Source organism: Grampus griseus, assembly GCF_964374135.1.
Source record: "Grampus griseus genome assembly, chromosome: 1".
NCBI lineage: Eukaryota > Metazoa > Chordata > Mammalia > Artiodactyla > Delphinidae > Grampus > Grampus griseus.
In genome coordinates this window covers 29,715,902-29,732,720 of record NC_139017.1, presented here as the reverse complement: position 1 = coordinate 29,732,720, position 16,819 = coordinate 29,715,902, and the positions used below count along the sequence as shown (strand labels likewise).

General features: G+C 41.1%; 3 protein-coding genes across 3 annotated transcripts in view; 1 reads left to right on the top strand and 2 right to left on the bottom strand.

Annotated features, from left to right (window-relative positions):
- The window catches only part of OPN3 (opsin 3), a gene marked incomplete at both ends in the record, with an annotated part of 58,251 nt that extends 51,128 nt beyond the window's left edge, over positions 1–7,123 (bottom strand). The window contains 3 exon segments of the mRNA XM_082650589.1: positions 6,476–6,500; positions 6,504–6,856; positions 6,898–7,123. Coding sequence (XP_082506715.1) covers positions 6,476–6,500; positions 6,504–6,856; positions 6,898–7,123 — 604 coding nt within the window.
- On the bottom strand, positions 234–6,578 carry CHML (CHM like Rab escort protein). The gene is made up of 2 exons (XM_082658387.1): positions 6,476–6,578; positions 234–2,524 (listed from the first exon to the last, which is right to left on the bottom strand). Exon 2 carries the CDS (start codon positions 2,186–2,188, stop codon positions 236–238), a length of 1,953 nt encoding a protein of 650 aa, XP_082514513.1. The 5' UTR covers positions 2,189–2,524; positions 6,476–6,578; the 3' UTR covers positions 234–235.
- An 8,729-nt stretch (positions 7,124–15,852) lies between the features above and the next one.
- Positions 15,853–16,819, top strand: part of WDR64 (WD repeat domain 64) — a gene marked incomplete at both ends in the record, with an annotated part of 149,248 nt that continues 148,281 nt past the window's right edge. Inside the window, one exon of the mRNA XM_082666678.1 lies at positions 15,853–15,997. Within this exon, the coding sequence (XP_082522804.1) occupies positions 15,853–15,997 (145 nt within the window). The remainder of the gene's footprint in view (positions 15,998–16,819) is intronic.

Genomic DNA, 16,819 nt, shown 5'->3' with positions numbered 1-16,819 from the left:
TGGCTCATGAAACCCATTCTGAAACAAAAAGAAGTCCAATAACTAATAAATCAATTATTGATAGGTTAACAAATACATCCAATAACTGAAAGTCACAAAGAGAATTATAGACAACATCTGCATGCCATTCATCAAATAACCATTTCTAATTACTCATATAGGAAACTGTCCTTTAAATGAGAATATTCTGATACTGGATGAAGGCCCAAAGTAGCATTTCCAGTTTGCTTTTTTTCTAATTTTGAAGGTGCTTCTCTGAGCTTTCTAGGTTTTTGCTTCCCTCAGAGGATTCTAGTTGGGCTATTATTATAGTATTGGCTCCAAGAGGCTCTGGTTGCTTATCATCACCATCAAAGAAAACGTCTTCTGGATTTGGAGGTGGGGGGCAGAATTCTTCACTTGGAAAGATCTCCTTGAAGAGTGTTTCAGCTTGCTTGACTGCGTGTTCATTTCCTAGTCCACAGTCAGGCCCAGTGCAGACATAAACATTGGAAGGTAAGCCATTATATGAGCTTCTGCTGACTCCTGAGGAATCTCTCATGTTAAAATAAAGAGCCCACAAGAGTCTTGGCTTTGCAAGTTCTTCCTTGTCTATTTCTGTTTCAGCATATGGGATGAATAATTTCTTCACCACTGATTCTAAGTCTTCTCTTGCTGTTTTGGAAGATGAACAGGTCAGATGTACCAGACAGGTGTCTTTCATGCACGTCATGGTTGAAGAACACAATTCAGTGACTCGAACAGCACATGCTCCTGGTTCCACTGGAGGTACTATCAAAATGGAAATCTGCTGATCTGAATCTGTCTTTAGTATAGACTGATCCGTAATGAGCACTGCCCTGGATATCTGTTCGTACTGCACATTTGAGCATGTTTCCTCAGAAAGGTAACTATCCTCCACAATGAAATATTTAGCATTTATTCTTTGACCCAGGTGATCTATAATTGCTTTACATCTTCCAGATTCTTTGTCAACTACAAGGCATTGTACTTTATGGCGAAGACAATATATTCCACCAAAAACTGCACACATCCTGCAGAAACACTGGGGAATTTCTCCTTGGCCGTACAAGGGAAATAAAAAGGGAGTGTTGCCAAACTTTCCAAGACACTGAAGAAAGTTTTTTGTTGCTTTAAGGCCTTCTATTGTTGTGCAAGATGACTCTGACATCATTGCAATTGAGTGTAGTACAAAATGTTGGAGGCTGGGGGTTAATTTTTTGGTTTTTAAGTACTCTGAAAATGAGCATTGCGTGAAAGCTTGGTATTCATCAGGATGTTGTTCGTAGTCTAAACAAAATGTAAGAAATTTCATTAGCATCCTCTTTTCAACCATAGTGAGCTCTTTGCTATTAAAGACATCTGCTCTGGAGCAAGGCACCTGCTCTACTTTTCCTTCTCGAAATGCAAGAATCCTAGTGACATTTTTAAATTCTGCATAACGACTAACATTTGATTTGATTAAAAGATCAATTAACAGTCCTTGGGAATAAAGCAGCTTTGATACCAAATCAATATTAAACCTCCTGCCTTCTTCAACTATTTGAGAGTAAGTAATCCTGTTTCTCTTTGGTGGATCACTGTTGTCTTCCAATATAGGTTTGATTTCGTCTTTAGCACCATCTGAAACTCTGTGTTTATAAGTTTTATATCCACAATATTCTTCTTTCACCAAGGTTTCTGCTATATCAGTTACTTCTCCATTGTTTTCTGGAGTCCCTTTTGCAGGCACTTCATTGCTAGAAACATATAACGAGTGCATTTCTTCAGACAAGCATGCAGAATCCAGAGGTTTAATGAGGGTACTAGATGCTACCCAGGAAGGATTTTTCTGCAGATCAGTCTCTTCAATATTGCCATCCATATCCTGACTGGCATAACAAAAAACTTCTGTGTGTTGAATGGTTTCATCCTTCTTGCGAAGAGTGATGCCTTCTTCTGTTTCATGGATCATGTTTTGCCATGCAGCAGTACTTTCTTCCCCAATGTCACTGTTTTGCTGATATTCCTTTAACCAGGAGAGCAATCCTGAAAAGCTGAAACTAGCCCAGTTTCCTCCATAGTAACTTCTTGAATCAAGATGCAGAACCCTCTGACCACTTCTGGAACATGCAGCTGCAAGGATGGATTCAGGCAAACCTGTCCCTATTACAACCACATCAAACTCTGTTGGGAGCCTGTTGTCCATCCTGGGAGGTAAAGCGTCTGGTGACAACTTCTAATGAAGGAAATGTGTATGAACATAGGCTGAGGGCTCAGATAAGGTGTGAATATGCTGTAACAAAATCTCTCCTTGTGATATTCCAGATCATCCCAGACGTACTGAAGTTGCAGGTCCTAGGTGTTTAACTGCTACCCTTTTTTAGTATTTTTTTCTTATAGGTCAGTAGCATAAAAACATGATAAAGTACATCTAATCATATCTGAGAATACTAGAATGAGTGTGTCGTGTTCACTTCTGCATTTCATCTTAGCAGTGAATGTCAAAATGTATCACATGTGCATTTGTGACTGGAACTCTTCTCTGAAAGAAGAAAATTCAAGAAAGAATACAATTGTAAACAATATTAAGAGAAAATTAATTTCATGCAACAGCAATTACAATCCAATGGAGCCCAACTTATTTTTAGGACATAAGCCTCTACTAAAGCAAGTCATTAAATGCTTTCTCACATCTTTTCTAATTTCCTGAAAATGAACAAAAGATACAGACTCCTCCAAATCATGTAATTCAACAATGAAGAATGGATAAAATAACATCCCACAAAAATAAAGAAGAATTAACATAATACACTTCTATAATTTTTGCTTTTAAATATCTGAATAAATGATATACAACTGTGAGATTAAATTGCAAGTAACATGTGGCTCCACTGTGTTTATGGAAACAGACTATATACAATGTGCACACTGTCATGATTATGCATACTTCTGTGTCAATACAGTCTGTGCATGCTTCTAGGACAGATGAATAGAAGATTTTTCCATGTCCCACCTACCACTTGAATCTTATGGGAGCAGCATGAGACTATTTCAACTGAATTAGCCATTCAGATTATTAAAAAAGGATTAATTCAATAATACAACTAGCATTTTAAAATATTTAGGTATATGAAAGAATTGGTCTACTGAAGGGAAAATATTTTTATAAGAAATCCTTATATGAATGTACATACACACAGGTGTGTTTTTTAGGTATAAGTTAAAAAGGAAAAGTCCTGGGTCCATATGTTAAAATATCTTAACATAAAATAACACCTATTTCTAAAACCCAAGTCAACATAGGGTGACTTGCATTTTGCGAGACTCTAGCTCTGAGACCCTGAATCTCTGTCTTCCAAGATAAAGGGCTGTCCAAACACCCTCTGCCAAGATTAACATGTTTTTTGTTGTTCTTGTTTTTGAAGGGGTAGGAGGTGGTAGTGAAGAAAGTCTCTCCTGTCCAGCATCATCCTGATTATACTCCATGTGCAGAACACCTGTGTAGTGGTAGGTATGGCCAGAGGTGCAACAGCCAAAGGGTTGAAAGGCATACTCACCTGGAAGTCTTTAGGCTAAAGCATTACACACACATGCGAGGTGGCCTTTCCGTCATTCATCATTGCACAGTAAGAGTGAGTTTCTTGAGCTCTGATTTTTCCTACCACTATACTTACTGATCAGTGCATATTGGGTCCGCCTAGGCTAAGATGACTAATTATCCTAGACATCTGTAAAACAAGCTGTTCAATTGGAACTTAGATTAAATTGACTAATTCACTGAACTGACTGCTCAGTTTGAGATGGCAATCTTAATAGTCCTGTCTAGTCAAAGCCTCTGCCTCAAGAATATCAGGGATTCACTTGCTTTCAACATTCCCTCAGAATCAAGAAACTGAGCACAGAATGAAGTGGCTGCCAGGCCTACTCACATAAGTATGTGAGTATGTTTGAGTTACTTATTCTGCTTTCTTCCAGCAGGGTGTGCAGAGGAAGACAGAACCCATGAGGGTATGTGAAGAAGTGTAACCATAGTATGTACTTATTCTCAGTTTAGAAGGGGATACAGCTGAGGGCTGGGAGTAAGGGAGGGGATATAAGCTATAAGTGCTAAAACCAGGCACCTTCTAACCTATAGGTATCAAAGGAGTCCTCGTAATACAAAGCAGGACAGGACAACCTTAACACATTTAGCTCAACTACCCTGTAAAAAAGATGAGAAAACTGATGGCTGGAGAAATTAAGTGACTGGGAAAGTCCACACGATGGGTAGCCACAGGATCAAGAGTGGGACCCACTCTCACACCATCAGACCAGTGGTCTTTCCACTTGATGAGGCAGCCTCTCCAGAAGCCTCTGGAGCAAGCAGCCACTTTTGGTATTTTAAAATGTTCTGCCCCTTCAGTATACTCCATGGTTGGTTAGTTCTTCCTCAGGGATAACAATGAGGGAAGCATCCTCCCTCTTTTCATCTTTAACTCTTACCTAGAAGCACAGTCTTTTGAATTTACCCCAGGCAAAGAAATTCTTAATCTTTGCTAAGAATTTTTTCAGCTCCACCATAACCCACTATTGACTTGTCTCCCAGGGCTTAAACAAGACTCAGAACCTCTTGCCCCAGAGTTTCCACTTCTAACTTAAAAACAGGTTAAAGTCATTGTTGAAAGCACTAAAGAAATGCCCAGAGAAAGAGCAGTAGTCAGGCAAAATACTGTGTGGTGAACATTTCTAGCAGTCTTAGAAAATCCCTTCTGATTGGGGTGAGACCTAAGCAGGGATGATGAGGGAGGAAAAAGGATGGAAGAGACAAGGAGACACAGCAGGGTGGGGCCACAAGATAGAAGGGATGAGGAAGAAGGGGAATGCTGGTACTAATAAAAAAACTCAATATACCCCTGTTTTCAAATTCCCAGGCACCGAGTCAGGATAGAAGCTGAATTTCCCAGCACAGAAAAAACACTTTTTAAAGATAAGAACTTTAATGTCTGTGACCCAATTTCTGCTACTGATGACACTTTAGGGCTTGGCTTGAATTGCCCCCTTTAAAGCTTAGCCCTGCCTGAAACATTGCCTGTTAGGTATTTTAAATTAATACAAAGAGTGTAATCTATAGTGTGATCTATATCACCACCTTTACACACCTACAAACCCCTCCCAAGTTTCAAATCTTTGTATAAATGAAGTTCTCAGATAAGGGGTTATTGGGGAAGGGGTAGGTAGTATTAGAATATTATAATCATTGAGACAATCAAATAAATAAAATTATGATCTCTATTGCATTTTCTTGTTTCCCTCAAAATATAAAAGAAGAATCATAACAAATATAATATTTGGATTTGTCACCACATAGAAGGTTGGTGAATAAGAAAATACTTTTGATAACACTACAAAGATTTTATTCTCATAAACCTGCCAAGATAAAGGCAGTAATAAATTATCAATGGATTTCAGGATTCTTTTTTTTTAAAAGGAAATTTAAGACCTGAGAAATATATATTTCTATTTCAAATCTTTGTACAAATGAATTCTGGAGCACACACAAAAGAATACTTTCCTAATCTTAGAAAAATCACATCTTCAATGACACACTGGGTGGTTCATCCTTCAAAATGTCAAGTCTCAGTGAGACTTAAATCTTCCATATGGGTTAAGAGTATTGTATTCACAATCAAGTTCTACTTTAATGAAATCTACTGGCTGCACAGCTAATTATTTGTTCATCTGAGTTGGGATTCTCTGGGCCATCTGCAAACTCACCTTAGATTTTGGTGTGCTGGAAACTATAAGGGGTATAGTAAAATAGCTAATAGTAAAAATAGCTAATAGGGCACATGCCAATTTGCATTCTGAGGACCTGAATAAAACGATCTCACTTCCTAGGAAGCAGTCAAAGGTTTACAACTGCTAATGGGCAAATTTTTCAAAGAATTTACACATTACTACTACGTTAGGTTTCTACCTCTCACTTTAGGGAAGTAATATAGGAAATAGATCTTTCCTCATCACCCTCTCCAACTTTCACAAATCAAACACTTTCTTCCTTGAATCTCTTAACTCCACAGCCCCTCATTTCTTTCCTCAAAGTGTAAAAGCCATTGTCTCGTGCCCTGTCGAATTAAATTAGGAGATGAAAGCAGAGAAGCGAGATGAGCTGCACTGCGGCCAGAAAGGGGTATGGAGAAGGTGGGCACAGGGGAGATGGGGCTGCAGACAGGCTGGGGTTTGGGTTGGCGTGAGGCCTGGTGAGCACAGGGAGGGAGGGAGATCAGCGAGTGCTGGAGGAGAAGAGGTCGGCGGGGAAGATGCAGAGGTGGGGTGAAGCGGGTGAGATCAGGGGGAAGGCGAGGTCACAAGGGAGGAGGTGAGATCAGAAGAATAGAGGTAGGGGGAGGTGAAGTCAGGGGAGCACCGCCGCGAGGTTGGGGTCCAGGAGCGGGAGGGGGCGGGGCCGGGGGCAGGAGGCCGCAGGAGCGGGAGGTCTACCCCGGCCACTCACCCCACAGGCTGTTGCTGAAGCCGTCTCACACGCAGTTCGTGGCGCCCCCCACCACGCCGCCCCGCGGGCGGAACGCGAAAGCTAGCGCGGCCCGGAGGACGGAAGGTAGCAGGTTGCCGAGGCCGACGTGAAGCAGGAAGAGGCGGGCGGGGCTGCGGAGCCGCGGGAACTTGAGGTAGAGGACGAGCACCAGCAGGCTGCTGCCGACGCCCAGCAGTCCCACGGAGCCGAGTAGAAGCACCAGGAGCTCGTAGGCGCCCTGGCTGACAGGCTGCGTAAGCCTCGGCTGCCCAGGCCACAGCCCCTCGCCGCCCTCCCAGCCGGCTCCGCCGCCGCCGCAGTGCCTTGCCGCGTGCAAGCCGGGCGCCGGCGCGCTAGGTTCTGGGTGGGGCGCAGAGCGCTCTGAGGTATCCGTCACCCACTCCGGCCAATGCGCGGGCAGCTAGATGCCGCTCGGGGCCCCTTCCCCGCCCCCGGCGCGCCTCGTAACCCCGCCCCTTCCCGCCATTGTAGTCCCGCCGCGACGCGCCTTGTAGCCCCGCCCCTTCTCGCAGGCAGCGGAGTCCCTGCTCTCCAGGTTCCTCTTCCCTCGCCCCCTTCCGGTACCCCGGCCCCACCCGCCCAGTCAGTGAGAGACGGGAGGCACATCAACCACCGTGATTCCTCACTCCGCAGCTTCCCCCACCCAGCTGGAAGCCCTCTTGGCGTTCACCACCCACCGACTCATTCAGGAACATTTATGGGCTCCTGGCCCACCACGTGCTCATGAGGGGTTTACACCGTCCTTGGCTTCTCCCTCCCCAGGAAGCTGTTACGACCCGCTGCCAAACGGAGTCGCACACTTAATGCAAACCCAGGCCACACCCCAGGCCTGACCATATTGTCCTTCATGTCCTCCCTGAAGTAGCAGTGGATACACCCTGTCGCTAAGGCCCTCACTGTGGCGACCCCCCAGGCTGCGCCCTCAAGCTCCAGACCATATCTAGCAGGTGCAGAGGTGGTGCTATACTTGAAGCAGCACATTTCCTCTGGCCTTTTACACAGTGAAAACAGAGGGCAAGTCAAGCACAGGTCCGAGAACTGATCAGTCTTTGCAGGGCTGCGCTGCTGCCTCTGCACAGGCCCCAAAAGGGCCCGAGGGGATGCAGTCCCTAGCCAGACCTGCAGCCTTTCCTGGGCACTGCTGGCTAGCACAGGGTCTGTGCAAGGGCAAAGTAATGGCCCTCCACGAAGGTGTGTGCCTCCTCCCATCTCCATTCAAAAGATCGGTAGAGAATGACTAGCCTCAGTGAACCTCCATTACAAGTTCCTTGGGGGGTAAAATCTGATCGTCAGGGTGCATTGAGCAATAGCTGAGGGGCAGTGTGCTCCGTCCTTAAAATCTTGATTTGTCACTAAGGCTTCCAGTCTGGATTTGTCTGTGAGACTGACTTACCCACTTCTTTAAAAAACTCATTTAATTTTGTGTTTTAGATTTATGCAACCATTTAACAAGTTCTGTTTGTTTAATGTCTATGGCATTTACTGACTAGTCCACAGTAAGGTCTCAATAAATATTAGTTGAATGAATGAAGGAGGACTCATATTCTTTCCTAAAGCATTCATTCATTCATTCATTGGTGCTGAGTCCCTGCTCTCACAAAGCTTACATCCTGGTGGTGTTAGGAGAACAGATGATTATCAAATAAGTACATATGTAGTGTTGTGAAATGTGACATAAAGAAAAGTAAAGCAGAGAAAGGGTATTTCGGAGGGAGGGGAGAGGTTGTTATTTTGTACAGTGTGGTTACAGATAGCCTCACTGAGTACTGCAGGTACAGGGTAGATGTAATGGGGTGGGACTGTGCTTGGCATATTGGAGGAAAAACAAAGAAACCAATGTGGCTGGAGTGGAATGAGAATTATGAAATAAGGGCAGAGAAGTAGGTGAGCAGTGATTGGCCAGATAATGCAGGTTCTTGGCTATTTTAGTAAAAGGACTTTGGCTTTAGAGTAAAGTCCAGGGCAATGCCTAAGCAAGAGGAATAATATCAATGAAGGAGAAAAAAGGGAATAAGAGGCTTCTGGCAAATGTTTAAGAATTTTGATAGATTTATTTTTATAATACAATGAACTGTTAAGGTTATTTATTATACTCGACAGAAACGGGTAATGATACTACAAATATTATTCACTTTGTCAGTAATGATATATGTTTCTATTCATTTTCAGAATTATGTAATCGTAGGATAATGCCAAAAATACTACAACTTAAAAAGCAAGTGCAGTACTGGCATAAGGACAGACTATGTAATGAATAGAGATTTCAACAAGGATGCCAAGACTACTCAGTGGGGAAAGGACATTTCAATAAATGGTGCTGGGAAAACTGGATATCCACATGCAAAAAATGAAGTTAGAACCTTACCTTATACCAGATACATAAATTGACTCAAAGAGCTAAACTTAAACGCTATAACTATAGAATTCTTAGAAGAAACAAAACATCTTCATGACATTAGGTTCAGCAATGATTTCTTGGATATGACACCAAAGGCATAGGCAGCAAAAGAAAAAATAAATTGTACTTTTGTTCATCAAAATGAAAAACGTTTGTACACTATCAAGAGAGTAAAAAGACAACACACAAAATAGGAGAAAATATTTTCAAATAATATATCTGATAAGGGATTAATATCCAGAACACATAACTCATACAACACAACAACAAAAAGCCAAACATCCCCAATTCAAAAATCGTCAAAGGACTTGAATAGATATTTCTACAAAGATACACATACAAACGGCTGATAAGCACTTGAACAGATGATCTTTAGTTATTAGGGAAATGCAAATCAAAACCACACACCCACTAAGATGACTATTATCAAAAAATAAAAACAACAACAACAAAGAAACTAAAAAGTGTTGACAAGGATGTGGAGAAGTTAGAACACTGCTGTGCCGCTGGTGAGAATGTAAAATGGTGCAGCCACTGTGGAAACAGCTCGGTGTTCCTCAAAATGTTAAACACAGATTTTTCATATGATCCAGCAATTCTGCTCCTAGACGTATAGCCAAAAGAATTGAAAACAGGGACAGAAACATGTATTTGTACACCAGTGTTCATAGCAGTAGTATTCACAATAACCAAAAGGTGGAACTAGACCAAATGTCCATCAACAGATAAATGGATAAACAAAATGTGTTATGTACATACAATGGAATATTATTCAGTCATAGAAATAAATGAAATTCTAATACATGCTACATCATAGATGAACTTTGAAAACATTATGCTAAGTGAAATAAGCTAGACACAAAATGACAAATATTACAGATTCCTCTTATACGGGGTACCTAGAATAGGCAAATTCAGTGACAGAGTAGAATAGTAGTCACCAGAGGCTGAGGGGAGGGAGGAATGGGGAGTTAGTGGTTAATGGGTACAGACCTTCAGTTTGGGATGATGCAAAACTTCTGGAAATGGATAGTGGTGATGGTTGCACAAAATCGTGAATTACTTAATGCCACTGAACTGTGCACTTAAAATGGTTGAAATGGTAAATTTTATGTGATGTGTATTTTAGTACAGTAAAAAGCTTATGCCAATTATGCCTGCATCTCACTCTCTCAAAGTAGGAGAAGTACAGTGTCTGCAAATGTAACCGATTTACTGAGTGAGCTGGACTCAGTATAGTGCAAGCAAAAAGTAACTTTACTGTCTCTGGCAGTACTCATTTCAGATATATTCTTTCCACTTATTCTTCACTGCCCTTCGTTGACATTTTGTCAGTTCTCAAAGCCTTTCTGCTCACTTTCAAGTAATATAAAGTCCAGAACATTGTAATAATGAAATGTTAAAACTCTTGGAAAACTCATCTGTCAATCCTCCAAAACAGAGCCTGCTGTAGCCTGGAGAACTTCTGGGGATGGGGGTTGAGGAAACAACAAACTTAGCTTCTCCTGTTTCCTTGACCACTACCTTTAGATGCTGCTCTGGGCCCCCCTCTGAGATTTTGAGGAAAAATCTTCCTTGATTGATAAAGTTGTCATCTGATGTTGGTGCCCTCTGATTATAGCAGATTTTTAATGCTGTGTTTTTCTCTCCTGGGGTGATTTGTGGGATCTCTAGAGGACTGAGGTCACTGGAGATATTTCTCCCACAATTCCCTCAACAGGGACAATGCCTCTGTCAGTCGGCTCCTTGGGTCTACCTCTCAGATCCTGGTTAGGGGCCCTTAGACCCTACAGGCAGTGCTAAGATGACACAGCTTGGCTCTTCTACTCAGAGTCTTGCATCCGGCCCTCTGGAAATATGTATGCATCCTTGCCCTACCAAAACCTGGATGTGGCCTGCTGTTGGAGAACTGGCCACAGACTGTCCCCTTCAGTGCCAGTTGGGTAGAAAGAAGTGGATAAAAGTTATGACCACTTAACTACTCTAAAATTTTTCTCTAAAGTGCTCACCAAGGGTCTCCTCAACCTCTTAATGAACCTGCCTCCTCTTAAGTATTTTGAAGGTGAGAATAGACTCATCTGTGAAGAATCGGTTTCTCAGTGCCTCCACTTCTCAGCCCATCCTCCTACATGGGCTGTATAGCACTTTTTCTAGAATGGGGGGATTCCTCAAGTGGAGCCTCTGGCAAGACAGAAAGAAGGCCATTTTAATACCTTCCCACTCTGGAGCATTAAATCATCACAACCCTCATATTCCAAAAAAAATCTTTTACAAAGTATGAGGGTGTGAATGGAGACAGTTTTTATCTGCCACTCTTGCTCAGATTCACTGATAACACTTAGCCTTCTGTGTCATGCACATGTCAGCTAAGAGGACTCTTCGACCCTTACTCAACTGAGTAATCTCCTTCCAAGGGCTGGAACTAATCCTTCCCTGACATGTCTGAACTGTGATTCCTAGTGAGAAGCAGAAAAAGCCTTGAAGAAAATCTGGCCAAATATATCTGAACAATTTCTGGCCTTAGGAAACATAAGTTAGTGAATGATATTGAACTTTTTCAAAAAAGAAAATCTGGCATACCTTCAAGTTCTGAATGTCAATTCTCTTTGTGCATACAACTTCTCAGATGTGTGAGATGTAGGGATCAGTTTAATGAAAATTGGGTACCTGTCCACATTCCCCTCCCCCCAAATACATACATTTGTTTTAAAATGGAATCTTGGGACTTCCCTGGTGGTCCAGTGGCTAAGACTCTGTGATCCTGATGCAGGGGGTCCGGGTTCGATCCCTGGTCAGGGAACTCGATCCCACATGCCACAACTAAGAGTTTGTGTGCTGCAACTAAAGATCCTGCCTACTGCAACTAAGACCCGATGAAGCCAAATAAATAATTAATTAGTATTTTCTAAAAAATGGAATCTCATTTATAATCTTGCTCTGTAAAGCAGAGTTTGGGTGACAAAGGAGTTATAGAAGAATAATCATTCAATTTCTTAAAGGAACTGGTTAGTGAAGTTATGATTAATGTATATCTATCTCTAGCTATATCTCTATCTATATATATCTGTATCTATATATACATATATTCTCCACAGCAGTACCCATTATAGTGAAATTTTGGTACAATGGGGACAAAGAGAGCATTTATAGGTTTCCTGAGGTGGGGGGGTCGGGAATAAAATAAGTTACGTACAAAGGATCAGAGATCAGAATAGCTTATAATCAGCAACAAAATCTGATCAAAATAGACTTCCTCTAATAGCAACACCAGAAGCAAAAAGACAGTGGAATGTTATCTTCAAAACACTGAAATAAAGCAATTTCCAGCCTGGAATTCTATACTTACCCAAATATCATTCAATGCAAAAGAAGATTAAGAATATTTTCAGATGGGTAAGGTATCAAACATTTATCTTCCAGGCAACTATTTCTGGATGCAAGCCACCAAAATGAGGGAATAAACCCTGGAAAAGTAAGATATAGGATAAAAGAGAAAAGATAAGGGAATTTCCAAAGTGATGGCAAAGGGAAATAACAGTATGACAGCTATGCCCTGATATATATGACATCGGTTTTGGCTGTAACTCAAGAGACAGACATGCAGAGGAGAGTTATCAAGGTATCTTCTGCTCTTGTATTATTTTTTTATCTTGTAAATACCTGGGTGAACATGGCCCAGATTCTTAGCAGTACCTGGCTGGCCAGCATCATGCAATGTTGAAGCTCCTGCCTGCCCTGCCACACGCACCAGTCAAGAATTCTCATTTCACTCCAGAGGGGTCCTTCGCTTACTTATGTTGATAACTAGAGTTGACTAGGGTGAACTCAGAAGCAGAAAAAGCAGAACAACCTATTGCTTCTGGCAGAATTTCTACCAGATATCTGGTGCCTGGGCCACATCACAGACCAGCTGAGGACCTAACTATAGGCCTTATGTCATGGCCTTGGTCACTGACTTCCACACACAAGATCTTATATGACTCATAGAAGCTGAAGCCAAATAGCTCAGGGAAATCATTCCAACTATTTTTTTTTTAAACTAGAGTCTTTCTCTAAGAGTGGCAATATTATTTCTTTCCTTACACAGCTAGATGTGTGCTTGCTTCTGAATTTTTATATCAATCACCTTCACAATCATTTATATGTAAAAAAGCAATTAATAAAATAATTAAATATTTGGTTGAGAAAAATAGATGGAAAAGAAAAAATATATACTTATGAAGGATATTAGAAACATGGAGACAGATTTATGAAAGAATACATTAATATTTAAATAATGTGCATGATTCTATTGAAACTGCATACAATTATCAAAGTATGTGGCCTGAGCCTAGAAGGAAATATTCTAAAATCAACAATTTTGTAAGAGGGGTGGGAACATGAGTGATATCTTTTAAGTTCTTTAAACTGATGGTTATATCATTTTTGCAATTGAGAAAATACAGGTACCACTGCATCCTGTAGCTCTAAAAATGGCCACAATAATTGTGAATTGCTCCAGCTTATACTTTTAAGATGTTCCCAAAAGCCACTGCCATAATATGCATTTATACTTGCTGTTTCCACAGTCCCTCCTCCCACCCTCTCTTTGATCCACCATTCCACTGAGATGGTGTTTCTCAAGGTCACCATAATGCACATTCCAATGGTTAATCATCAGTCCTCACCTTATATAGCCTATCATCAGTATTCGGCACAGTTTGCCACTCCTTTGTATTTTAACGCTTATCTGTAAATACTTCAGTATGTAGCTCTTGTCAATGAAACTTAATCAATAGTCAATCTATGAAAGAAATGGAAAATTTCAATTTTAGCCAAATTTGAGAATTATAACCCAGGAACAGTATCTGAGAAAGCTCCAAGAACTTTTCCGCCTGTTAGAATCAAGGCACAGTTCTTGTGAAGTTTTTTGAGACAGAGGGTTGTACATTAAATGACATATTATTGACAGTTTACACAGTTCAGATCTAAGCGTCACTGTGGCCCCTTACAAGATGAAAAAGGAGTATTATCTTTTAAGGGGCTGTTTTTTTTGGTGCTAGGAGAATGTTGCTCTTTCAGGTATTTCTACTGATGGGGAAGGTTTGGTCAATGCATAATGCAGATACACAATGCACAGTAGAGGACAGAGAGGAGGCCAAAGGGCAGAGAAATATTTTATGTTTAAATTTTTCTTGTCTTGCCATAAAATATGAATTTTATTTCACACTCTAAAATATATCACATAACAATAATATAATATAATATATATTCATTACATCTAAAATAATGAACAATAACTTCTCAGTATCATCAAATATCTTAGTCAGTGTTCCAATTTCCAATTATCTCAGACATGTTGGAATTATTTTTCAGTTTGATTGTTGAGTCAGGATCTAAATACAGTCCACATACTATGACTAGTTGGTGTGTCTTTAAAGTTCCTTTTAACCTGCAGGTTCTCCTTCCTTCTTTTTTCTTCCCATGCAATTTCTTTATTGAGTAAACTGATAGTCCTTCCAATGTCTCCTTCCTTTTCAAAACACTTTCTTCTCTTGGTTTCTGAAATACTCCTTTCTCTTGGCTCTTCTACCTCACTGGCCACTCCTACTTAGTCTCTGTCAGTGGTTCTTTCTGATCACTCTGACCTCTGAACACTGGCATGCTCAGGGTTTGGTCCTCAGTTATTTTGCTTCTTCAAGGAGATCTCATCCAGTCCAGTGGCTCTGAATACCACCTAAATGTTGATGATTCTCAAGCTCTCCCCTGAACCCTGGACTTTTATATCTGAGTATTCAATCTCCACAATTGTTTATCTAATAGACATCTCAAACTTAACACATCCCAAATTGAACTCTTAATTCTTCCCCCAAAATTTGCTCCTCCCACTGACTTCCTCCCCAAAAATGAGTAACTACTCTATCCTTCCAGAATCCCTGGAGTTATTCTTGATCCTTCTCTTGCTATCACACTCTCATCTAATCTATCAGCAAATTCTGTCATATTTACCCTCATACAATCTGACATCTTAGCCCTACCTTCATCACTAATATCCTAATCTAAACCACTATTAACTCTTACTTGGATTATTGAAATTGCCACCTAATTTGTTTCCCTGCTTCTATTCTTTCTCTCCTTCAGTTTACCTCCACAAAGCAGCTAAAACAATCCTTTTCAATTGTGAATCAGATCATATCAGTATTCTACTCAATAGTAGATTAGGGATTACTGTATAGACTGTCCTTACAAATCTGCTCCCTGACCCCCGACTCTCTGACCTTATCTCCCCACTTCTCTTCCCCATCCCACATCACCCCTGTCACATGATCTCTTTGCTGTTTTTCAGATACGTGAAGCACACTTTGATCTCAGGACTTTATGCCTTCTGTTCTTGGAACACCCTTCTACCATTTACCCACATGGCTTGCTACCTTACGTCCCTCTGGTCTGTGCCCAGATGTCTTTCCATTAATGAGGCCTTCTCTGTGCTCCCTAACCCTTGTCCTTTGACTTATCCCCACCAGTTTCCTTACTTGGTCTTTACCCATTTTTCTTCCCTCTCAGGCAGTGTATACACACACACACACACACACACACACACAATTTGTGGGGAAAGAAATCTCAATCTCCTCCTTATGAAGGAAGGATGATGTTACAGATATATTATGATGCAATGAGGACCATATGCATGACACTGGTAACATTATGAGGTCAGGATTTTTACTGAAATGTTTGCCTGTATGAAATGCATTAGACCAAAGTCAGTGTTTCTCCCTGCTAACATCCTAGTGGCAGCAACTCTTATTCCTACCCACAGTATGGGATTTTAAGATCAAAGGAATGAGACCTAGGGCAAAAATTGAGGTAACAGGGAGACATTGTAACAACTGGAAAGTTTTCTAAGTTGGCAATTTACATTGTTATTTCTGGACAGAAATAAAAGATTCCCTATGTCCCTATGGATATCAGGGAAGAAAAACATTTCAACCTTGCACTTCAGGTTAGCAATTTCAGGACAGCCTTGGGAGGGTTTGAAAAATTGGTTGAACGTATAGCAGCCCAGAAAAGAGATGAAAGAGCTGGCTTTTTTATCCAGAAAGAAGGTAAGATCAGTGATCACAGGGCAGTCCAGTTGGGTCCGTTGATTAGACCTGGGAAAAGTTTTAAGCCATCATGGAGAAGCAACATAGCTTAATAGCAAAGACATTGAATGGGGGGCCTCAAGTCCTCGTTCTGAATCTGTCCTTGAATAGCTAAGTGGACTTAAGGAAGCTCTTTTCATTTTTCTGAATGTTAGTTGACTCAAGTATAAAATTAGGGGGTTGGATTAAATGACATTTAAGCGTTCTTCTGTGGGATCTACCATTTGATGGCTCACTGATTGCCCTGGGACTCTCAGTAGTGCATAGTGACCATTAGCAAGCCACATGAGCCACCTGCCATCTCTTTACTTAACGATATCAAAGATCATAAAGACTTTTATAAGTAAGGCAAAGTTTTCTACCTTACCATGATTCACTCTCTGGGTCTCTCCCTGCGTCTTTAAGCTAGAATAATTTCAAGCATGAGAAGGTAAGGGAAACAATGAACAATTGTCTGCCAGGATCATTAGCAGCAGATACCAACACAGAACTGAAAGTACAGCTCCATGGTCAAGGTTGAAGGGGAGTGGTGTAGTGTGTAGCTTCAGAGCATTGAGGACAGCAGTGAATAGCAAGGCTTAACAGCAGAATAAAAGGCTAACAGAACAAATCCTGCTGTTGTGAGGAAAGAAGCAGGGCCCACATAACTGCTAAAGGGTCAGCATGGCCAGCCTTTTAATATGCCAGGTTGTATAGTCATGAATAAGTGAAACTGTTGACTTTGGGTGTTCAAACCCAAAATGGTATTATTTGAATAGCATTTAAGAATTTACAAGTCACTTT

What these genes read in the sequence shown, in the direction of transcription:
- CHML (XM_082658387.1), bottom strand. Translation starts at nt 2,188, where the DNA reads ATGGACAACAGGCTCCCAACAGAGTTTGATGTGGTTGTAATAGGGACA.